The sequence below is a fragment of the Bactrocera dorsalis genome, chromosome 3 (assembly GCF_023373825.1).
Source record: "Bactrocera dorsalis isolate Fly_Bdor chromosome 3, ASM2337382v1, whole genome shotgun sequence".
Classification (NCBI taxonomy): Eukaryota; Metazoa; Arthropoda; class Insecta; order Diptera; family Tephritidae; genus Bactrocera; species Bactrocera dorsalis.
In genome coordinates, this window is record NC_064305.1 from 86721080 (window position 1) to 86746260 (window position 25181).

Genomic DNA, 25181 nt, shown 5'->3' on the forward strand with positions numbered 1-25181 from the left:
AACTTAGACGCCGTTTACCGCATGCTGACGACGCGCCGCTTCGGCTTCATAGTCGCAATAGTGCGTGCTTCCACTTGTCACTTTCTCATCGGGTAATTGCATTGCCTTACTTCTATCGTACGAGTATTTGCGGTAATTCACTTTCGGCTCTGCTTCGCTGCGCTAACACGCTTCGATGGCATACTTAGTGATGACGCTGCGACGCTTCGATGTAATCGCTGGTGTGCAGGCACGTCAACGCACGCGCCATGGCGAAGCGGCCTCTAATGACCACACATACACAAGCAGCAATACTTACCTCGGTATTTGCCGACGAACGTAATAATAATAATTTTGCTTCACAACCGACTGGTTTTTTGTCATTAATTGCGGTTGCAAAAATACGAAATTATGAAATGAACACAGAGTCGGGCTTTCGGTTAATCAAATTATGATTGATTTGCTGGTGCAGCGGTGTGGTTTTTTGCAAATTTTGCTTAAATTCTAAAAGGAATAGATATGTGCGTTTGGGGAGGATTGAAAATGAATAGTATTTACTATGCGGTTTCTATCTAATCTGCTGGTAGCTGCTAGCTATTAGGAAGAAGAAGATTGACAGTTACTCTCATAAATAGCGAAATAATGAAAAAGCAGCAGAAAAATATCAAAATGATAGTAGAAATTCCTCTAGCAGAAAGTAGTTGCACTCTTAGTTTTTACGCTCTGAGCTTTTCCTCTGCTAGTTGCTGCTGTTTTTCCAGCATAAATTCTGCTTGCTAGAAATAGTTATGATTTGAGATGTATGTATATATTTATACATTACAATTTTCAGAACTTAAATTAACGGGTTTCTCAATAAGGACGCTACAAACGTAGACTAATAGAAACAGCAAGCGAGCCCATATTTTTCCCGTTCTTTTGACATTTCTCTTCTATAAGGTTTGCCATTTCATCATGGAAAGATATACGATCCAACACCGAGTCGAAATTATTTAAATTCGGAGTCAGTGGCCTCAACTTTAGGAGCTCTACGTCCAATTTGTGAACGTCAGAATCGTCCTGTCAGATCAACAATTGAGCGTTTAGTGAAAAAATTTGAATCAACAGCCACAGTACAAAATATTCCCGTGCCAGTGAGACAAAGAAGTGTCCACAGTGTCGAAAATATTGTTGCCGCTAGCGCATTAATTGAGGAAGACCCAAATCAGTTCCTCACACGCCGGTCACAAACGTTGGGCTTCTCTGTTCCGTTGTTGTGGCGAATTTTGCGAAAAGATCTTAACCTACATCCTTACAAGATCAAATTCACGCAAGAACTGAAGCCGCTTGGCCACCAGAATCGTCGTATGTTCATGAATTGGGCTGAGCAACAACTTGAAAATGATGCGGATTTTCGTCGAAAAATCATATTCCCCGATGAGGCTCATTTCTGGCTGAATGGCTTCCTCAATAAGTAAAATATGCATTATTTGCCCGGCAGCAATACAGACGTACTCCATGAGTCACCATCCCGAAAAATACGATGGGCCGGCGGCGTCATTGGGTGGTATTTCTTCCTTGATTTTCGAGGCCGGCACGTTACTGTGAATGGGAAACTCTACCGCTCCATGTGAAACGAAAATTTTTGGCCCGCATTGGATGTATGGTTCCAACAGGACAGCGTCACAAGCCACACAGCGTATGTTTCAATCGATTTATTGAAAATCAAGTTTGGTGAACGTGTTACCTCACGAAATGGTTCCGTCAGTTGGCCCCCTCAGTTGTGCGATTTGACGCCATTAGACTATTTCCTGTAGAGCTACGTCAAGTCTATGCTCTATGCCAACAAGCCAGTGGCAATTGACTTCATACGAATATCGAACGTGAAATAGTAACAGTACTCTAGTTTGAGTAAGGCTATCATTATTATGGTAGTTCGTTTCGTGATAGAGTTAGAAAACATCTCTGAAGTACAGTTTTGGACCAAATTAAAGTCCGGGTCAGTTCCGGTTCCGTAGACTTGATTGTCGTGCGAACGCCAGTTCGTTCCCTAAACGAGGTTACTTGCCGCTGTCTTGTACACATAATTCTTTGTATTAAAGTTAGAATAAACCAAGAAGTTTTCAAACGAAAAGTCTCTCAGATTTTTAGTTATCTTTGTCTGCCAATATCGGACCACTATACTAGCATACATCTGTCAAAAAATGATCAAAATTAAGTTCTTGTTTGACAAGTTATTACAACGAAATTCGGTATTAATATTTGTCAAAGGCATCGCTTTAACCACCGAACTTATTCTCCATGATCGGACCACTATATCATATAGCTGCCATACAAATCGAGCGATCAATACTAAGTTTTTGTATGACTTCTTTATTTGTGTAGGGAATTCTAGCTTCGGTGGAGCTGAAGCTAACATTTTTTCTTGTTTTTCCATTATAAAATAGTAATAAATTCTTTATCAACTATTCTTTGGAATTACTAAACAGTGAGAAAAGTTGAAAATAAGTGTCTACTCTTTTTTTTTTTGTATAAAATTTTTCGGAAAATATTTTAATTCATTTAAGTCGGTTTCTGAGACGGAATTTCGCACAAAAACTCACCAATGTTTTTAGACGGCTTGAAAGAGTTGGACACAGCATTTCATATGTTAGAAAAAGCAACAACTAAAACTTAAATCTTTATTCTTTTATTATCAAAATATTTAAATGAAATTATTTAATTAAGAAATTAAGTAAATTAGTCACTTAGTAAGTCTAATTGAATACAAAAAGAAATCGAAAAATATTATGCATGTTTTTTGCCAACTTCATTGATAAATGAACCTAAATATTTGTGGTCAATTAATTTTTGTAAATAATAATTGGTTGGTTATTAAAAAAATTATAAACTTCATCTATTCTAAAAAGAAAATGATATGTGCAATTAAGCTGCGACCCGTGCGGTTAAGCTTGTGTCTATTTATTTATATGTGTGTCTATATACTTGTGTATTTTTACACGCATGATATTTTCAATCTCTAGAAAATCAAACGATTTTCGTTGCATTGGAAATTAAAATGCATTCAGCGCAGCCGAGTTGCATTTTCAAAACCGTTTCAAACAGCCATGAACCAGCAGCGGCACGGACAATGACATGTGTGTGATAAGGCTACTAACTAGCGTGCAAACAAATACTCTACATACACATGCGCACATATGAGTGTGCATGATTACACAATAGAGATATATGGTGAGCTGAGTGAAAAAAGTGATAAATTCATGTAATTACATCAGCGTTTGAACTAGAATGGTCGAATTGAAAACGCCTCGAGCCAGTTTGGCTTTCGTTGGATAAATCATGAAAAACACAACGTAAACAACTATTGCAGAATTAAAACTACAACAAATGCTTCAATATGGTCATGGTCGATTAAACGCACACACATGCGCAAATGCTACGGCGTTTTTTTCAGTTTGGCGCGTTGTTAGTAAAAGCTTCCAAACTGTGTGAATTGTTAATGGACGAATGTATTTATCCTCTTATTGAGTTTGTAGATTTCGAAAAAAATGTGGTTTTTACTGTTATGCAATAAGCTTGATTTTTAATTCAAATACTAGTTTTAAACTTGCTGCATATTTATACGAAAGCTCTAAATATTGCTGAATATTTGAGTTTATTTCAAAGTAATATTTTATTTGATTTTCCTTTAATATGTTATTTTATGCAAAATTTCATATTTTCGGAGTTATCTTTATTTTTTATGGTTTTTGTGTGCTTTTAGTAATGTTTATTTTTAATTTCGAGGTGATTTTCCACGCTGTATACAAACTTTTTGCGGTGATTTTCCATAATTTGCTTAAAAGCGAGGCTAAAAATAACATTAATAAATCAAAAATACAATTTTCTAAACTTTTCACTAAATCACACCAACTACTAATCACACTGCAAATATTTATATTTTGATTCTCTCCCAATTTGCTGTAGTGTGTTTTAAACACTTCAGTGCGTTAGGGCGTATGAGTAATTTTACACAGGAATAGCAGTGTTTACATGTAGTTAATATAATATTATTTGTATTAAAATTTATATATTTATAATAAAAAAAAATACACATCAATGAAAAGGAGAAAATTATGTCAAAATAAAGCTTATAATAAAGTCGCAGTAGCTCTTTGGCCTTTTGAAGAAGAAGACATTTTAGAGTGAAGAAAATTTGAAGAATAATAAAATTATTTAAATAGCATCTATTTTCATGTACCTTAGTAATTTGTTAAATCTTCTTCTTTAATGGCGTAGACGATGCTTACGTGGTGGTTCTTTTCGCTGTTTGGCGCTACTTGGCAATTCTAAGTGTAGAAAGGTCCTTCACCATCTGGTCTCCGTAATGGAGTGAAGGTCTTTCTCTTCCTCTACTTCCCCCGGCGGGTACTGCGTCGAATATTCTCAGATTTTTAGTGTTTTCACACATTCGGATGTCTCTTAATTCGCTGAACTATGTCTACTTCGAAGTTATGACTCTCAACAGGGACGTGGGAGCCACGACTGTTTGTTTTACGACAGGAGATATTTCGTCTTGCCTTCGTTTACTACCAGACCCATACAAATATTTCGAAGTCAGATAGATAAAATTGATCACAATCCAACTATAGTTCAATTTATAGAAACCACAACCAACACAATATACATATATACCTATCACTTTTTATTGCCATTTGCCGCATTTGGCGCGATCCATGAGACATACTGACTAAAAAGCTTCGACAAGCGACACATTGAAATCTTGCTTGCGTCACAAGCGACTCCGTTGAGTGTTCAATAAAATTTGCCTTTCGGAAATGTACTTACGATTACTGTAACCATTATCAAAGTGCGGACGCGTACACACAGACAGCACGCTGACGTTTGAATGGCTCAAAGCCAAATCTTGCATATTACTGGCGCAGCGCTGTTAGTTTTTTCATCAGCAGTGTACATATGTATGGCAGAAATGTAGCCAAAAATTTAAATGCTTATAAAGTGTGTAATTACGAACGATTTGCCATACAACAATTACATCCATATTACCGCTAGATTAATATCTAAATCGCTCAACAATCTCTATAAAGGGCGGTGCAGGTGCTGAGTTCTGCGTAGTCGGCGCTTTGAATAATTCGGAAATTTTTTAAAAATATTTTATTTTAGTTTAAAGAAAAGTTGCACGATTTTTCCAAAAAAATACTAAATTTTGAAATATATTTAATTTCTTATCGAAAATGCTAGATTTCAACATGGCGTGTCGAGTGTGGTATGGCGTGGCGTTGCTATTTTTTGCCACCAACATCATGGCTGCCGACATACTGATGGTCACAATGGGCGGCACCAAGTCACATAAAATACCCTTTTGGGAGCTGGCGAAAGGACTGATACACAGGTGAGTGTGTTACAAGTTTATGGAAGAAATAATACAGATTTAATTAAAATAAAATTTTAAAAAGGTCACGAAGTTTTTTTTATTGATAAAGTAATCAGTATATGTTAAAATTTCTTGGTTCTCACGTTTTTTTTAATATTTCACTAAAATTTCATTTTCATAATAAAAGTATTAAACTTAAATCATGAGTATTTTAATTAAAGAGCTTTTTGGACGCTTTCTAACTGTAAAAGAAAAACCAAAATCTTTTTCTACATCTTCTTCATATTATCTTCCAGTAAATTTAATAAGCAATCTATCATCATATATATTACTAGCTGACTCGGCGAACTTCGCCCCGCCCAATTTTTATTTTTTTTTTTTGGAAGTCATAGACTCGTATAACTTTACCACAAATAATATAAACTTCAAACAACGCATTTTCATTTAATGTTTTTAATGTTTGTAGCGCCATCTACTGTAACATACCGCACTCAATACCGCTCTTAGCGCCACCAACTGGTGGATAGCTCTTTGCTAATAATAAACAAATAATTTGCAATAAATAAATAATGCGACTATAAGGAGAGTTATAAACTATCCTATCTTTCAAGTTGGACCAAACTGCCCACAGTGTTAAAAATTTCATTAAAATCGGTTCAGTAGTTTAAGAGTCCATCGCAAACAAACAATGTGACACGTGATTTTTATATATTTTTTATATCTTTAAATTCTCATAGCTAGAAACTCTGAACAATTTAGGGAAACTGTTTCAATTCATCACGTGTTAGTATTATCTCCATTTTGATTTCAAGTCAACTATTTTTCCTTCCACAAAAATTTTATTACCCACAAGTTCGGTTAGTCTCAAACACGTGATGCAGTCAGTCACGTATTTAAGATTTTTAAAAGCTTTTCCTAACACCTGACTTGAATTTTATTTAGTCTCATCACTTTTATATTGAAATACTATTTATAACTGTTTTATTCTTCTTCTTCTTCTAACTTTCAGAGGTCACAACATAACATTTCTCAATGGTTTTCCATCGGATTTTCACATCAACGGCTTGCACGAGATCACACCAGCCGGCTTGGTTGAGTACATACAAAATTATACGAACTGGGATTTATTGGGCTCACGTATGTCTGGTGAAATGCCTTTGTCGATGTGGGACGCATTCCGATATGCTTTTCAAGTGAGTTATTGAACATTAGTTATAATTACTTGGTTTAGTTTGTAGTGCTGAGGTAAAGCCTCAGAAGCTTTTTATGAACGAGGTGTGAGGTTAAGCAGAAAGCAGAAAAGTTATATCCTCTATAGAGTTCTATATTTCTAACAAACAAGAGACGTAACATATTTTTCTCCAAAAAGAAGATAATATAAAGCACTAATCGAATTTGACCCGGACAACTTGCAACATGTTGCTATAAAGTATAACAATTATATTCAAAGTAAGCGAGATAGATTAATATATTGTATTTAAATGAGCAGGATAACGAGATGAGTTGAAATCCGGGTGACTTTCTGTCTGTTCATCCGTCCGTGCAAGCTGTAACTTGAGTAAAAATTGAGATATCTTGGTGCAGCTTGGTATGCCCGTTCCTTGGGCAATAAAGTAAGAATTTCGTAGATGGGCCTAATCGCACCACTGCCACGACCACAAAACACCATTAAAAAAGCCTATAGAGTGCCTTATTAAGCACTAAATCAGGATATAGAATTGTAATTTGAATATCTTGGAATTCGGTCAGCGGTATACGGCAAAGTGAAGGGTCTTCATATGTTTCCTTATGGAGTCTAATTAGTCTAAGGCCGACGCCAAATTTATCTTCATTAGGGTGGATCACAGAAATTTCTGTATAACTGCTTATAGATAAATACTTGGATTGTAACGTGGTAAGGACGAAAGTCAGCATTTTTTTGTGAGATCTTGAATTGGACGCCACCCTTACCAACTGTTCTTTTGTATTTTCCAAAAACCAATGTATTCGGTTGCAGCTGTACGTAAGGAGCTTGAAATGCTGTCCCACAGTTCCCTTATACCGAGTTGTTGACGAGTGCTCTCAGATAGCAGGATTGCAAATCGAGTAGAAAATCGTTCGGCTATCTGTTGTGATTGAAGCTTCTCGACCTCAAACCCTCCTTGTATTTGTTGACGTGCGTTTTTTGTGGCACAGAGGCGGTGCAAATCTTGGCTGCAACAAGATAGTGGTTCGAGTCGATGTTAAGAGACATGTATTCCGTCTCATAGATCCGCTCCAAGCGCTCAAAGAAGGCATCTTTGGTCACATCGTCGGGGCGTGGGCGCAAATCAGCGATATGTTGAAGAAGCTCGCTTTGATGCGGATTGTGTTTAGCCGTTCATCCACAGGAGTGAATGGCAGTACTCGGCGACGGAGTTCTCTCTCATCACGAATCCCACACCGAACTTGTGCTCCTTTATATGACCACTGTAGTAAATGCCACAAGGACCTACTCGCCTCAGTTCCTGTCCCGTCTTTCGAATTTCTTGGACGGCGGTGATGCTAGCCTTATATGTCAAAGAATCGTTTCTGGCGACTTCCAAGTGAATAGCAATCAGAGAACTTTCCGTACTTGCGTGAACTTCTACATGAATGACTCAATTCTCCAAACTACTTGCCTTAATACCAACAACCACTTAAATCGAATATGGGGAAACTATTTCTTACTGCTTTTCACTCTTTCGCTCGGAATCTAAGGCCTCACCGGGGTGGTTGTGGCATTTGTACAAGGGTTGCTCTACGTAGTCACTTATGTCTGCGGTTTTAAATTGTTGCCTCATTTAATGAAGGGTATATCAGCACTTGGTAGTGGAAGCACATAATATAAAGTCATTATTTACGGAAATTACAGCTATTAATAGATAATGATAACTTTTGTTTATGAAGTTCAATTTATTTTCAACTTATCATCGACATAAATACGCCTGTAATTACTATATTTAAATATAGTAAAAAATTATGCTCAATTGTTCGTGAAATAAAATCCAAATGAAAGAAACTCCCAAAGAACAGCTTGAAACTGCTTTAAATTTATATCTCATATGAAAAGCATGTTTAGAAACATAAAGTAGGCTGCTAAGAGTATTCACGAGCCGGCGAACGGCTACAACAGAGTCGCGTACTAAATTACAAAACACTCGCACTGTCTATGCTTGCAAATGTAACAGCATAAGTCGCAGTTTATTGTGTTTGCTGTTATTGTTGCATTTGCGTTTCAAGGTGCACACGTACCAAACTATACATAAGCCTAAGCATTTGCCCAATATTACGTGCGGCGACGCTTCAATATGAAGTAACTCATATTTGTTTTTGAGAAACTTTGCTAATGGAAATTCATAAGAAATTATATTAGCAATTGCTGAAATATCGGTTTGTACTTATATATTCCAAAAATTATTACTCACATTTTTTTTAAATATTTATATAGTACATTTTCTGCCATTATTTCTCTCACTCAGTCCTGCGATGCGATGCTGGAGGATGCCGAAACTAGGGAGCTCATGAATCGCAGCTTTGATTTAGCTATTTTGGATGGCGCCTTTCCAGAGTGTGCACTCGGCATGGTCTACCAATACAAAATACCGTTCATGTATATGAATACGGTGGGCTTCTACACCGGCAGTCTGGCAAAGTCTGGTAATCCCGGTTCATATGCGGTAACGCCGAATTTCTATTCAAGCTTTACGGACACGATGAATATCTTCCAGCGGGCGATGAATACCGGCATACAAGTCTTTCAGGATGTTATGCACAAGGTAATGTATATAATATAGTTACTCCTTTAACTAACAATAAAAAGTAACCAACGCTTCTTCCCCAACAGTTAGTCATGGCGTTCGTTTATCGCGTGATGCGCGAACGCATCGACACAAATATTCCGCATCCCTATGATATCTCGAAAAATGTCAGCTTCATACTGCAGAATGGCCACGCTGTGGTGTCATATCCGCGTGCACTCAATCCGAACGTCGCCGAAATCGCTTGCATACACTGCAAGCCCGCTAAGCCGCTACCTAAAGATCTCGAGGAGTTTATTGCTTCGGCGGGCGAATCAGGTTTCATTTATGTGTCGATGGGATCATCAGTGAAGGCCGCCAACATGCCGGAGTCGCTGCGTCGTTTGTTGGTGAAAACGTTCGCACGTCTGCCATATCATGTGCTTTGGAAGTATGAGGGTGATGCTTCCGAAATGCAAGATCTCACGGCTAATGTGCGCCTGAGTCGTTGGTTGCCGCAGCAGGATATTTTGGGGCATCAGAAACTACGCGCCTTCGTTACGCATGGCGGTTTGTTGAGCATGTTCGAGACGGTATACCACGGTGTGCCAGTTGTGACAATGCCGGTCTTCTGCGATCACGATGTGAACTCTGCCAAGGCGGAGGTGGATGGTTATGCGATCAAATTACAGTTGGAGACTTTAACTGTTAGTCAGCTTTACAAGAGCTTAATGAAGGTCATACATGATCCGCAGTATAGAAATGCGGCGAGGTAATGTATAGATATATAATTATGCTTAGGAAAAAATACTAACTTGGTTTTGTAAACGTTGCAGATCCCGCCAAAGATTGCTGACAGATCAGCGTAGTACTCCCTTGGAAACATCCATATACTGGACAGAATATGTTTTGCGTCACAAAGGAGCTTACCACTTGCAATCGCCGGCAAGAAATATGAGGTAAGCTCAGCAACTTGATTGAATATTTCATTAAGTGATTAGGTTGAGAAACATGTTCGAAAATTGGTTTTGAAGATTATTTATATTCAAAGTTCCTTACAAATTTTAACGAGATTATTCAATAATACGAATAGATGGATCTTTAGAAGAAGAGTCATAGTTTTTAATTTCAGATCGGTAATGAGTAAACTTTTTGCGGAATTTATATTCTAATGGCATTAAATTTAGAACAGAAGCTGAAGCATTCTTGTAAAAGTTGCAACAGTGCGTTTTCTAGAAAGGATATTGCTTCACTGATTATTCGTTAGAGAAAAGCAGAATAGGAGTCCATTTAGAACGATTAAGCTTCAAAAATTCGAGTATCAATAAAAAATCTAAAGATACTTAAGGCAGAGCTCACACCTTCAATCCGATGAAAAGGTGAAATACCTAGAGCTTATCCTTGATGGAACGCTTTCATGGAAGCCAAATAATGAGGAGAGGTTAAATCAGGCATCGGTTACTTATACAGTTGTAGAAGAGCCATATAAAATTCGGAGACTCTTACCAAAAGGTATTTTTTGGTTCTACGAAACCATTGTTAAACGCATAATGTTTCGTGTTGTATTCGTATATTGGGGGCTCTCAAAAAGGCCACACTCGCTAAGAAGTTTGAACGTACTAGTATTTTCGTTCATTCGTTCCATACATTCGAAGAATATATAGGATGGGATCGAGGAATATATGGGATTTATAATGGGAGCTCTCCGTCAAGCTTAGCTTTAGGCTCAGAGGAAGCGCCCTTACTGCCCTCATATCGGAATAGAAACGAGAAAGATCCCCGTTGTCATCTTGGACCTATACACTTCGCTTGACGCCTACCCTCTGTGTGACTACGCGATTCTTCTGGCCAAGAGTGAAACATACTTGTAGGAAATCTACTGCACTATATTGCCGTTGGCAAAGCTCATCTTGCCGCAATCGTGCAATCGTAGGAGTTCTTACTCTACCCTGTTCAATAGGCATTTATTCAGTAAAGGAAAAATCCAGTCGGACGCAAACTATTAAAGTTTTATGAAAGAACGTGAGGAGGTAACATCCAGGCACTTTCTCCCACATTGTCAACTGCCTAGAACACATAAGCCGCCTGAAGAAAAACTTCGTCCATTTATGAATGATAGTGTTTCCGATCAATTTAATAGGAGTTCTAGGTACAACAAGGGACGGGCCGAGTCTTTTGCCGGAATAAGATTGTTGTTAGTATCGACCTTTTAACCTAACCTAATCTAAGCCAGTTATGTAACCGATTTCTTAACCTTTTCAAATATTAGTTCTATAAATCTCACTAAAATAATAATTTTTCTTTTCAGTTGGATCCAATACTACCTTATCGATGTAGTCGCTCTCTACATGGGCGCTATCTACCTAATCTACTATCTGCTGAAACGTTTATTCTCCCGCCCCGAAGTCATGCAACATAGCATACGCCATGCTCAACACAAAGTAAAAAAGCTCAACTAATTTCTCATCAATAATTAGTTCGGTGATATACAATTACGAAAGAGTGTCTAAGTATGTGCACAATACTGCCGCCATACTTCTTCTCACTCTCTCTTTCTCTCTCTCTGCAGTTGCAGTCTGTTCTTGGCAGAGCGCATAGTCTCATTTTCATTTTTTACAGTGTGTGTGTGTGCAAATATTTTCGACTTTTTCTTTTGTGTAGAAAAAGTTATTGTAAATATTGTAACTACATAAAACTATTTAATATATATTTAATTATTATGTGTACAAAAGCGTGTGACAACTATCAAATATATATATAAAATATAATGAATAAAAGCTGCCGAAGAAAATTTATTATTTTTAAATTTTTATTCTGCGGCTTTATTTGAGTTACTGTACATTTTTTTTATCCATATTCTACCATATTAATTGTGTTCTTTAAAAAAAGATTTGCTAAATTATTTAATACAACAAACCAAAGTCAAATTAAATTTAAAAAGGTATGTGAAATTCTTTTGATTTTTTTAATGTGAGTTTACTTTCGTGGAAATTAAATATTTTTGTATATAAATTCGCTGTTGTTTAAAATTGTATGTGCTTAATAATGAATACCAATAAATTATCGATATTTTGTTAGCTGTTATCATTAATTAGCATAGGTTTATAGGCTAAAATAAAATATTTAACATAATAATAAAATGTTTTCCTCCTCTACTGAATGATGTTTGCATTAGTTTTAAGAGCTGTGGTATTATTAATAAACATTTATATTGATATTCTGAAATTTAAAATTTGCATTTTGTGTTTTGTGAAGCACTAGTTAGACGGAGGCACGATAGGGTATAAGATTGCGAGCCACTACGCGATAAACTAAATGAACAGTCAAATTTTCATCGCTCATTTATGACGTCACGAGCATGCAGTAGCTCATGTCAAACTCAAGCCAAAGGAAGTAGCGGGATGTAAATGTCGTAATATTTATTTCTGCCATTTTTAATGGAAGAAAAACTGACTTATGAATGAAGGTAGAATAATAGTCCTGCCGGACATTGCAAAGAATTTATGTACGAAATCCGTAAATTAATCTAAACGATAAAAGTAAATATACTAAGTTAAAAGTCATCTGAGATATTTTTCAGCCAATGGATATATGAATCTGAGAACAGAAGGTTGGCGAAACGATATTAAGGCTTCTGAAATGCACAAATGATAACTGATTATAGTTGAGGTATTCAGAAAAGCTCTCTCCTCCAGCTTCAGCAAAAAAAGTTTCAAACAAAAAGAGAATAATTAGTTCAACTAAAATTGTCTCTAAATATATAGTTTTTCAAAATTAAAACCGCGTGCCATATTTTTAACGGATACAGAAATTTCAGTGGAAAATTGGAAATCGTCGAAATGGAGAGTAGATAATTTTTCAGAACAAAAAAAAATCATAGTATAATAAAACCTATGGGAAATTAAAGATAAAATATGTAACATTAAGGGAATAAATATTTAATTATTCATCAATATTTATTTTGGCGCCCTTAACGTAATCCCTACCAGATGTAGTACACTTATGCGAACGATTTTTCCAGTCCTCGAAACACTTTTCGTACGCACTTTTTGGGATGGCCCTCAGCTTCTTCAGCGAATTTTGTTTATTATTTTGATTGACTGAAAATAAGGGATCCAAGGAGCGACAATTTGAGTTTGGAGAAGGGAAAAAATCACACGGAACCAAACCTGGTAAATACGGTGGTTGATCGATTGCGTGTTTGCCTTTAAATTTGGTTACAATTGTGGCTCGATGCGCTGCGATTATCATCCTGTAAAATTTATTAATTGTTCTTCCACAATTCCGACCTTTTTCGACGGATGTTCTCACGCGAATGCCTCAATAAGGCCAAAAGAACACCTTATTGACCGTCTGTTGCTCTGGAATACATTCATGAATCATGATGCATCAAACTACGAAGGCCGAAAAAAAAAATAATGAGCATCACCTTGATTTTTGAGCGGCTTTGGTGTGGTTTTTTTGGTTTCGGCTCGTTTTTTTCACTCCATTCCGATGATTGTTGACTTGTTTGCATGTCAAACTCATAAACCCATGTCTCATCGGCAGTTATAATGCTCTTCATGAATGTGGGATCGGAATTCGCACGATCAAGCATGTCCAAAGAGACCTGTTTACGGTACTCTTTTTGAAAAAAAAATTCAACTTTATCGGGACGAGTCGAGTAAGAACATGTTTTGTACCCAAAATATCCACCAAAATCAGTCGCGGGAGATGTTGAGCTCTTTTGTCATCTTTTTAATAAAGGGTGATTTTTTTGAGGTTAGGATTTTCATGCATTAGTATTTGACAGATCACGTGGGATTTCAGACATGGTGTCAAAGAGAAAGATGCTCAGTATGCTTTGACATTTCATCATGAATAGACTTACTAACGAGCAACGCTTGCAAATCATTGAATTTTATTACCAAAATCAGTGTTCGGTTCGAAAATTTTTTATCGACAAATTTTGTTCAGCGATGAGGCTCATTTCTGGTTGAATGGCTACGTAAATAAGCAAAATTGCCGCATTTGGGGTGAAGAGCAACCAGAAGCCGTTCAAGAACTGCCCATGCATCCCGAAAAATGCACTGTTTGGTGTGGTTTGTACGCTGGTGGAATCATTGGACCGTATTTTTTCAAAGATGCTGTTGGACGCAACGTTACGGTGAATGGCGATCGCTATCGTTCGATGCTAACAAACTTTTTGTTGCCAAAAATGGAAGAACTGAACTTGGTTGACATGTGGTTTCAACAAGATGGCGCTACATGCCACACAGCTCGCGATTCTATGGCCATTTTGAGGGAAAACTTCGGACAACAATTCATCTCAAGAAATGGACCCGTAAGTTGGCCACCAAGATCATGCGATTTAACGCCTTTAGACTATTTTTTGTGGGGCTACGTCAAGTCTAAAGTCTACAGAAATAAGCCAGCAACTATTCCAGCTTTGGAAGACAACATTTCCGAAGAAATTCGGGCTATTCCGGCCGAAATGCTCGAAAAAGTTACCCAAAATTGGACTTTTCGAATGGACCACCTAAGACGCAGCCGCGGTCAACATTTAAATGAAATTATCTTCAAAAAGTAAATGTCATGAACCAATCTAACGTTTCAAATAAAGAACCGATGAGATTTTGCAAATTTTATGCGTTTTTTTTTTTTAAAAAGTTATCAAGCTCTTAAAAAATCACCCTATACTTGCCTGACGATTTTCAAGCACTGCATCTTCACTTTTTTAATATTTTCATCAGGTGAAAAGGTCGTGGTCCAGACGGGGCATGTCTTCAACGATCTTTCGACCTACTCGTGTTTGAAGCCTTTGTACCACACGCAGTTTTTTTTTGATAAAACTGAACCCTTTTTCGACATTCTCAATGATTCTGCACATGAAATTTGGTTAGAAACAAAAAATTTGAGACAAATGCGGCTTGCAAGTTGCATTAGTATGAAATGTTCGGTTACCCCGAACTAAGTCCATTTTTACTTGCTTAAAATATTTAAGTTCCCCCCTTATATTGACATAATTTCGAAAAAAGCCCTAATTTTCAAATCAAAAATCAAAACATACATTTTTTTAACTATGTTCGTGGAAGTCCTTATCTTTTCATACATTACATACGTTAATAAATTTTCTCTGGAAATGGAAAGAAATATATTTGACTATTTTTTAAGATTTCTTCCGTAAACTTACTTAAAGTAAGGATGAATTTGGGTGAATGAAATTTATTGACCAAAATCAGAGCAATCAAAGGAATAGTATGCCCTCTTTAGAAGAGAGGTAAATGAAGAGAGTAAATTTGGGAGAAAAAAATTGTTAAAAAAATGTCTTGCATCTAAACAATTTAAAACCGGCACAGGCAGGTAATAAGTTTTCAGCCTCAATCGATGGCCACCATGTGTTACTTATTACTAAATTAAGTAACAAGAATAATGTTCTGCAACAAACAATGAGGCATAAAGTAATTTAAACAATTAAATAATTATTTTCATTAAATATATTTTATTTCCATTTTTTTTCTACTTTTACAAACTCCTTGAAAAATACTTTTATAATTATCATATTGAATACCTTAAATTTAGAATTACAGATTTTAAAAAGTATCATATGTTTATCAATGCAAATAGGATCCACAACCTTTACAAGCTTTCACGAACTCCCTGATTGTTAATGTTAAATAATCACCGCGCGCATCCTCCTCCATAAATGTCATCTCTATCAGTCTGCCTACACACTTTTTTATATCGGCCAGGATTGGATGAGGTTCTACACAATAATCGAGTTTCTCATAGAGGTCATAACCCCTATCTCTCATTTCTAAGGGATCTTTTATGGAACGCAGTACGTTGAAATCCCTGTAGATTTCAGCCAAATCTGGCTTTGGGTCTTCCACGTTCATGCTGAATGAATTTACTAATTTTCGACACTAGGGAGAGTTTATCCGTTTTTATGAACGTTGTAACACGTTTTGACGGCGACTGCGAAATTTGCTCGTGTTTTAAGAAATTTGCGCAGGTAGAAACGCACGACGGTAGCTATGCTCGGGGGATCAGTAATGAATGAGGCAGGTAGCAAAGTGTGTTTCTGGGAAGTACATTGTTTGGTTATTATTTTTTAGAGGATTTAAATAATCAATTCTGGGAAAGCCCTTGAGGATTTTAAATGTTGGGTTTTAATTATGTTGTTATTTGGCCTTGAGCTTCATATTATTCAGTAGGCTTATGTAAGTTATACCTGAAATTAATATATTATATCGTGTTCGATAAATATTTTTAAATTTGTTGCTAAAATGAAAATCTACCATATGCATAGAAATTATTGTTTAGCTTTTAATCGTTATAATACTTTGCTTCTTAATTACTGTTCTCTCTTCATTACTACAAAAGATAAGATAGAGTGATACATTTAGAAAATAAAATAAAACAGATAAGGAAGCCCTAATTTTGGGTGTAGCCGAGTCGGACTTATACTCTTGCAACTTGCATGAATCAAAGCCAGGGAAATATCTAGAGAATATGTTTACAAGTAATTTTACAAATAACGGGTGATCCAATAGAGCTAGAATTTGTGAGTCGGTGGAATCATCGTTCATATTTCTGCAAAAATGATGGCGATGAGAATGAAGCACGAATCTCGGAAATATTTGGTTTCAATAAGACGGCGCCACTTTCCACACATCGCATCAATCAATGGATTTCAGTTTTATTAGGACTGTGGCAAGTTTTCACCTGATTTGATCTATTTCTAGGACAAAGATGTACTGTTATCAGTAACAAGTTCTCAATTTTATTAAGATAACTCACATATTGGCCGATATATGTGGTATAAAGTCAACTGGAAGTACGAAAATCTTTAAGTTAGATTTATGGAATCTAAGGGCAGTACTGGACAAAATCAATCCATTTTTGTTAAAAGAGTATACTATTATCAACAATAAAAAAATGAGCTCCCAGTATTTCAATAATATATCTGGTAGAATGACCGATATTTTTGACAAAAATCGTTTACGTTATATAATTTTTTTAAGCGCAAAAACTGAAAATCCAAAACGAGTGCCTTAAAGTACATACTTATATGTAGAATATACTTTTTTGTATTTACATATTAAAAGCACGCTATTAATCATAGCTGGGCCTGGTTAAAAACATTCTATGAACAGTTTTTATATCATGTGTGGGAATCAAAGTTAGATTCTCGAAAGTTCAAATGAAAAAATTGCGCCACTAACTAGCAATAATAACGTGGCTTCGTCTCATTAGCTGAACTTGCTGACAGGTGAATGTTATAGCACACTTTTTATTAAACTTTTTGAAGCTTTTTTTGTTCCAGGAGAAATGCAATGATAAAAATACTACTAATTGACCTAACACGTCGGCATAAATAATGACAGGCATTTCTATGCATGCATGCCCTTGGCTTGGTAATACCCAATTAGCATTGGGTTATTTAAGTGCTGCAAATTATCGTGGTAACACCTAGGTGGTCATTACCAAGGCATCTCATGAGAATCGCGACAACTGTCCGAATGATTGCAAAAATCGTCACATTTCTATTTCACATTTATTGAATTGCAATACAATAAAAATATATGTACATATGTATCTATATATGACGGACTACAATAACTACAATAAGACAACACATTGACTAAGTTTCAACTAAATTCTCTAACTTATTATCGCCACGTCACTTAAACAGTTTAAATTAGCCGTTAATTAATTCAATGTTTATCGATCGTGCTGGCTTCGGTTGTGGGTGTGACATTGGTTGTGGTGATTTGATTTCGACCAAATAGCATATAGAGGCTGATTGCTAAACCCAAGGCCCCGAAAATTGTCGACATCCATTTAAAGACGTTATTTATTTTGATGACTCTGCGTGGTAATATTTTGGAAAGTTCGCTAATTTAAGCAAATTACATTGTTTACTTACAAGAAAACCTTTTTCTTCAACATATCGGTCCATGTCTTATCCAAACTGGCCGCTTCTTCGACCCAAAAGAGCGGCATGGTGAGTGTGCGTAAGTTCTTCATAACTTCTACTTCCGGCACGGGCATCACGGAGAGGCTGAATTGCAGGCGCTTAGCGGCAGAGAGGGGTGTACCAGATATCTGAAGTGTGGAAAAATATTATTATTATAGTATTAAGTATTTGAAATCGTTCTTAAAGTAGGAAATAATATTTTTTTTTGTCGAAAAGAAAAGCTTTTTGAACCAAAAAATCATGGAACTCCATTCATGCTGCTGATACTGTCAACTTTCAAAGTTTCGAAGCCACAACCCAAAGAATCTTCTTATTGCTGCTCCACTATTTTCCAGATATGTACTTATGCTATTGTATAACGCTTTAAATTCAAGTTTTACCCTTTCGAAAACAATAAATACGCCATGCTTTTCCTCCACTGGATCCAAACCATCTACGTCCGCAACCAATTGCGGATCGGCTTTGAAAAAGTGTGGCAACGAGACAATCATGGGTGCCTCATTGCACAAGGTGAGATCCATGGTACCTTTGGGTGGACAGTCGTCGGGATAATCCTTGCAGAAACAATGCTTATCTGGATCGTTCTGAAAAAAAAAAATGAATATTCGATTTCATTAAAATACATACAGCTATTAGAAGATGTCTCAATTGAGCTTCACCTTTGGATCGCCCAAGTCGATAGTGTAATAGTATGCCGGTATGCCAGCATAAGTGGTCTTCTTCTCGAACTCGGCACCCAAAGAACGACACAAATCGGCAGCAAACGACCACAATCCCTCTTCGGGCTTCATTAGCGGAGCAAAGATGGTTGTGTCGGTGCCGCGAAATTGATTACACTCATCACCATCCCAGACACTCAGCTCGTCAGAGTCGTCAAACTCAAGCACGCGTCCAATATCACGGCTAACCTTGACGCCACGCGCGACCTTATAGCGACCGGCGTCGGTGTGATTCGCCTAAAATTATATAACAGTTGAATATTTTAAATAAAAAATTATTATTTAATTATTGCAACGGCATGCTCACCCCGCCAAAGAGCGAAAATTTGAAATGTGTTGAGTTCACTTTTTCCGCTCCCTTGATGGCGCCGGTGTGAAAATTCAAACAAATCGCCTTGGCTGCGAAATGATCGATGGAGCAGTCCACATCGATGCCGCGAAAGAAAATGTCCATGAACGGTGCACGCACAAATGGCGTGGTGGGTTTAAATAGCGCTTGCAGACCCTCGGATATCATGTTGATCAAGGCTTCTTTGTCACGCTTGACGGCTATAGCCATGATCTTGTAACGCGGTTTAAGTGTACTCGACAGTTAAAAATACAAGTACAACAAGTGAAATGGATAAAACGCCTTACTTGTACAAGTGGATGTGGCATCACGATTAAATCCTCGCCGCTCAGGCCCAAATCAGGTCTGAAAATGAATGTGTTGCGCATATTGTAGGCCACCGCGTCCTCATCCTCAAAGTCCTCTAAATCGTATTTGTCCTTCCATTCCCTTTATGACATTTAAATATTGTATTTAATATTCATTTGAAGTATTTTAGTATGTGTATGTGTATGTGTATGTGTTGGAGTGGGTTACATGTTAGCTAACGGCACTTACTCAAATACAAATGGTCCGACCTCTTGCACATGTGGTTTTCCGCCATTTTGCACTTCATCGGGATTTGTTACGTTGAAGACGTAAATTGAAAAATTCAGTGCGATGGGAAATTTCTCCCACATTTGTCGCGGTTCGCTGCCAGGTTTTAGATTTAATTGCTTTTTGGAGGAATTTAATAAATAGAAGTACATTATACAATTTTATAAAAATAAATGAAAATTAAGTAATAATTTTCTTTTATAAAATACATCTGTAAATTCACTCTTAGAGGTGCCTGCTTTTTGTAAAAGAAACGGTAGTTTCTTAGAGTTTTTTCTTCAGTTCAATTCTTTGCTTAACTTAAATTTTTAGTTCGTGTTAATATTTGATTTGTTGGAAATTAAAAAGAAATAAATTCAGTAATGAATTCCGGTCCTTTATAGAATGATACAGGGAATCTATGCAGGTCAAGGAAATCTCGCTCCGAGCTTCAGTAAATTTTTCCTTATCATGGTATTGCTTTCCTCCTTCGTATACCTTCCGTGTTACCCAGTCCCAACCATTTTGACTCGCAATAAACGATTTTACTACTCGAGTGTTATGAATAGGAGCATTGCCTTGTTGAAAAGTCCAAGGAATTGTACCAAAGAGATTATTTAATTTTGGAAATACGGACACCAACAATGTTTTGAAGTGATCGCCGTTAATCTTCTGATCGATAAAAATCAAGTTAATTGTTCCATAAAAGGTGATAGCACCCCGTGACTCTATCTTCTCGGCTGTGGTGGCGACTTAAGTATAGCTCATCTTCCCGCAATTCGTGATAATAGTATTGAAAGCCATCAGGGCCACCTAAATTAAAACTGTATTCATCAGTAAAGACAACTGAACGCCAATCATGAAGTCGAGTGTCAGATTGAACAGTCCACGTCATGTATTCTTTCGCGAATCGAAGCCGTTTTTCTTTGCGTAGTTCATTCAGAGAGGGATTTTCTTGTCTTCTAGACGCTTTAGGTGTTCTAAAATTTTTCTGATTGTACGATGAACAGTTGAAAGGCTTGCTTTTATTCCGACAAATTCCTTAATATTAGTTAGTTGCAGACTTAGTCGAATTTGAAGTAATTCTAACTATGAGGCGTACTGATTGTTCAGATAGTGCTTTTTCCTGTAAAATATTTCTCATATGACTCTGGATACTTTAAATATCTATCCGCGGTTCTGGAGCTGCATTTTATTTGTTTGGTAATGTTTCGATTCGATAGTCATTGGAAGGGAAAAAAGTCTACGTAGCTCGAAAACAATTTATTTGTTAATTGTATTATATGTATTCTACAATACCTCTAGAATATTTTCCTAAATTTTCATTTGATCTGAGTAATACTTTCGGAGATACAGCCTTGAGAACTTGTGCGCTCGAGGCTAGGTAGTCTAAGTGCACCGTCTTTAAACACGTTTTTTGAAGTCGGTTGGCAAGATTTCTCGAGAACTACTTCACCGATCTTCATTAAATTTTTCACAGGACCTTGAGATATAATTCTCAAAGACTTGGACGAAGTTTTTTTTTTGGATTACTACTATTTGAAAAAAAGTCGCGAAATTTTAATCTTTTCGTAAAAATGTTTGCCACAATTCCAATTTTCAGATTTTTTTCCTTCATCCAAGTTCTAAGTTAAGGTTCTAACTAAAACACGTATCTTTTCGCTTTAGATGATCCTGTAAGGAGTTAGACGCATCTTTTTTTCGAGGGGTCACCGGAAATGGCCGAGTTTAAAATATTTTTTTCCAAAAATTTCAAAATTTCTTTTTTAATAGTGTATGTTTGTAATAATAAAAAACTTAAAAAAATATATAATTTTTTTAAGAGAAAAAAAAAATGTTGAAAAATTCTGTTTTTTACCCGAGAAAGTCAATGTAACCCCTTAAGACTCTATATGACCTCTTTAATGCTAAGACGTCGCATTACTTTCGTTCGATAATACATGAAGAACTATGAATAGCTCATATAAGGTCAATTTTCAGTGAGCTCTTGAATCGCACCAATCGTACTTGCGAGTGGATGCTCAAAGCCCAGCCGAGCGCAAAGCTGATTTCAATCAGCGTTGAATTATACTGTTTTGTTTTGTTTAACCGCAAAGGACTCAATCCGAATAACAAATTTTTTAAAACAAGAAATATAATTAATTAATGAATATTTTGTGCGTAAGAGAGAAAAGGGGTGTAAACAAATACGGGTATTTACTACTTCCCGATAGATTAAGAAATTGCCGACATAAATTTGGCCTTGAATATGTTAATAAATAATAATGGTTTAGGAGATTCCCGTCATAAGCTTTCTCTTGAAATTATTAATAGCGGCTATTCTAAATGTTGTGCTACTACATTTATGGTAATTCTTTGTATGAACAATATGAGACTTAAAATACAAATGAGCTCTACAGCACGCGATCAGCGCCAAAAAACGTTTTAAAACTGGTTCCTCGCATTGATCAGCTTCGGATCCGACATTAATTTTACAATTTAAATTTACATTTTTAAGCCAAGGTATATGTATTTTATGAAAAATCACTTTTTTTGGGAACCACCAATGCCTATAATAAAAATCTCGAAGAAAGAATCTGTTTAAAATTTTGTATTTCTAACCCACTTTTGTGTATGAAATCGTTGCGAATGTTGGAAAACGCTTATGGTGATTAAGTTTTATCAAAAACACAAGCCTACGAGTCATACCCGGCTTTCAAAGACGGTCGAGAGATCGTTAAAGACATGTCTCCTTCTGGACGACCTTCGACCTCTTCATCTGATGAAAATATTAAAAACTGAAGGTTATATATGATGCTCGGAAATCGTCAAACAAGTAGTACAGAGATAGCAAGAGAGCGCGACATCTCTCGCGAGTTCGTTTGACTGATTTTGGTGGTATTTTGCGTTCTTGCTCCACGCGTCCGATAAAGCTGAATTTTTTTCAAAAAGCAGTACCGTAAACTGGTTTCTTTGGACATGCTTGATTGTGCGAATCCGATCCCACATTCATGGAGAGCAATAATAATAATAACTGCCGACGAGACAAAGGTTTACGAGTTTGACATGCAAACAAGTTTACAAGCATCGAAATGGAGGGGAAAAAAGGAGCTGAAACTAAAAAACTACGCCAAAGCCACTCAAACATAAAGGTCATGATCATTTTGTTTTTCGATATTTGTGGTTTGATCCGTCAAAAATTTCTTACGGACGGTCAATAAGGAGTACTATTTGGTCGTATTGATGCGTTTGGGTGAGAATATCTGTCGAAAACAGTCGGAATTGTGTGGGATTTGGCTTCGTGTAATTTTCTCTTGTTCCCCAAACTGAAATTACCGCTCCGTGGAACCCGATTTCCGTCGGGGGTAGAGATAAAACAAAAATCGTTGAAGGAGCCGGTGGTCATTACAAAAAGTACTTTTGAAAAGTGTTTCGGGAACTGGAAAAATCATTGGCATAAGTAAAATACATCTGGTGGGGACTACTTTGAAGGCGAGGAAATAAATATTGATGAATAATTAAACACTTTGTGTTTTATTTACAATTTCTGGGTACTTTTTTGGCACAATGTATATATGCTATTATGAGAGAAGGCGATTGATGATTTATCGAAGTACCTTATAATTAAAATATCTCAAGTTTTTACTTGTTATTCTACATATTTATGTAGGGTCTAAAAAAGAACCCTCCGAGTTAGCAATTTATTTAAAAATTTGTATCACGTTTTTGATGTTCCACGGGGAAAATTGAAATGTTTCAAATAAATATATACATAACTATATTATTAAGTTTACAATTGCCATTCTTATAATTACAACTTTTTCACCTCGGATATTTGTATAAGACCTTGGCTACTCTAAGCTTTATTAGCTGGGTTCTCACTGAACTGTTTTCAAAAGAAATGGCTTTTTGGTAGTCTTTTATCTCGCGGAAAAGCAATATCTTTCTTCTTTCTGATGAAAGGAGTTTTCCCAACTGTGTACTTTCCGTTTAAAATATTTCGTATTTTTCATAACAAATTATATTCTTTAAATTAATTCTTTGTACAGAGGAAAATAAGTTGAATTAATTCTTTTTTGTTGTTTTTGCTTTTTTTTTACATTTTGAAATTTTATTTAAGATTTTGCTAAACATAAAATTTTATATTTTACGAAGTTTTTTCATATTCGCATTTTTGCGAAAAAATATATTTTGAAATTTCATTTTATATTTTTCTTTGTCAAAGCAATTTGTTCTTTAAGTCCACTTTTTAACCTCTTTAAAGCACAATTTCTAAACTCTCTTTTTCACTTTTGTTACTTTTTACCAAATCTTACCCCTTTTATCATTTTATTCAATAACTTTGGAAACCCAATAAAACCAACAAAGATCCCCAACACGAGCGCAATAGCCGAACCGATGAGTATTTTCTTAAACATATTTAATTTCAATTAAATATCTTTCTATACAATTTTTCAAAAGAAGCAATATTTTTTCGAAACGTGCGTACCGAAACTGGAAAAGTAACTGTTTGAAACAATGCAACGTTTGCTGATTTTATTCCAACATCGGCGAGGTCCTCGATGTATTGATATATATGCGTATATAATTGCAGCAACACACTTTGCTCCCATACTAGCAATTATTTACTCATACTCCGCCACATGTGTGTGTGTGTGCTTGTATTTATAAACGTGTCCTTTCCCTTGTTAATAACTTTTATAAATTTTTAATAAGCCCCTTTCATCGCGCTGCTTCTTGTAAGTGAGTGTTATGGACATATGCACATTCTAATAGATTTGTCGGCATTTGTTGGTAACGCATTTTCCATTGATGAGGCGTGGTTTCACTTTTCTCACATTTACAATCCAAATATTTACGGTACACACATATACCCATGCAGAGTTGGGGATATACGGTTATTAAAAGAAACAACAGCCGATGGGTTACATTCCTGTGCGACACTTCGAGACACAGTTATTTTGGTTGTCTCGTGCATTTTAAAATACTTGACGAAGGTGGCGCTCGGACAGAGACATATGTATGGGATGGACCGTGTGAACATCTTGAGGCTTGCTTGAGTAAGTAATTCTAAGCGCTTTAAATGACCTAATTTTTCACACCCGTTAGACACTTTTTGATAATTAAGCAATTCAATTAATTAGTTAATAACGTATATCTGGGTTATGCGGTATATCTTACATAGTTCATGGCTGCAAACTATGGCTAAAAGGATTGGAGGTGCGAGAAATTGAAAACTCATTCTTAAGAAGATACTCGTATATCCACTTGCAAGTTCTGGTGCCGAAACTCTCGGAATATTGGAAAACGTGATCAGTGATAATTGTTTGAGGCGAGCAATTGTTTTGCTTTGGTGTAAATTATTGAAAGTATTTCGAGAACGCGTTGACGCCAAACCAGGTCCAGGATGGTCATCAATATCAACTGATGATGAAAACATCAATAAAACAAATGAACTAATGTTTGAGAATTGACGAATAACAGTCAGATATCTTATTGGCATCGTTGGAATATCGGAGGAATCAGTAAAAACCACTTTGAAAGATCA

At 36.2% G+C, this 25181-nt stretch overlaps 2 protein-coding genes across 3 annotated transcripts in view; one reads left to right on the top strand and one right to left on the bottom strand.

Annotated features, from left to right (window-relative positions):
• Positions 1–12229, top strand: part of LOC105229671 (2-hydroxyacylsphingosine 1-beta-galactosyltransferase) — a 36560-nt gene extending 24331 nt beyond the window's left edge. For both annotated transcript variants that reach the window (XM_049452067.1, XM_049452068.1), the window contains 6 exons: positions 5200–5350; positions 6342–6525; positions 8812–9108; positions 9177–9841; positions 9906–10028; positions 11378–12229. In XM_049452067.1, coding sequence (XP_049308024.1) covers positions 5208–5350; positions 6342–6525; positions 8812–9108; positions 9177–9841; positions 9906–10028; positions 11378–11528 — 1563 coding nt within the window. In that variant the 5' untranslated portion in view covers positions 5200–5207 and the 3' untranslated portion in view covers positions 11529–12229. The remainder of the gene's footprint in view (positions 1–5199; positions 5351–6341; positions 6526–8811; positions 9109–9176; positions 9842–9905; positions 10029–11377) is intronic.
• Positions 12230–17622: 5393 nt separating this feature from the next.
• On the bottom strand, positions 17623–24185 carry LOC105229713 (sensory neuron membrane protein 1). Its single transcript, XM_049452284.1, has 8 exons — positions 23950–24185; positions 19637–19794; positions 19387–19528; positions 19058–19312; positions 18691–18987; positions 18412–18615; positions 17981–18159; positions 17623–17922 (listed from the first exon to the last, which is right to left on the bottom strand). Exons 1-8 carry the CDS (start codon positions 24049–24051, stop codon positions 17769–17771), a joined length of 1491 nt encoding a protein of 496 aa, XP_049308241.1. The 5' UTR covers positions 24052–24185; the 3' UTR covers positions 17623–17768.
• Between the last annotated feature and the right edge of the window lie 996 nt (positions 24186–25181).

Excerpts from the sequence above, each read along its gene's own strand:
- LOC105229713 (XM_049452284.1), bottom strand. The coding sequence starts at position 24,051 with ATGTTTAAGAAAATACTCATCGGTTCGGCTATTGCGCTCGTGTTGGGG. Across the intron at positions 19,529-19,636 it reads GTCGGACCATTTGTATTTGA|GGAATGGAAGGACAAATACG; the intron begins GTAAGTGCCGTT and ends AATGTCATAAAG. Across the intron at positions 17,923-17,980 it reads TTGAAGAAAAAGGTTTTCTT|AGTCATCAAAATAAATAACG; the intron begins GTAAGTAAACAA and ends ATTACCACGCAG.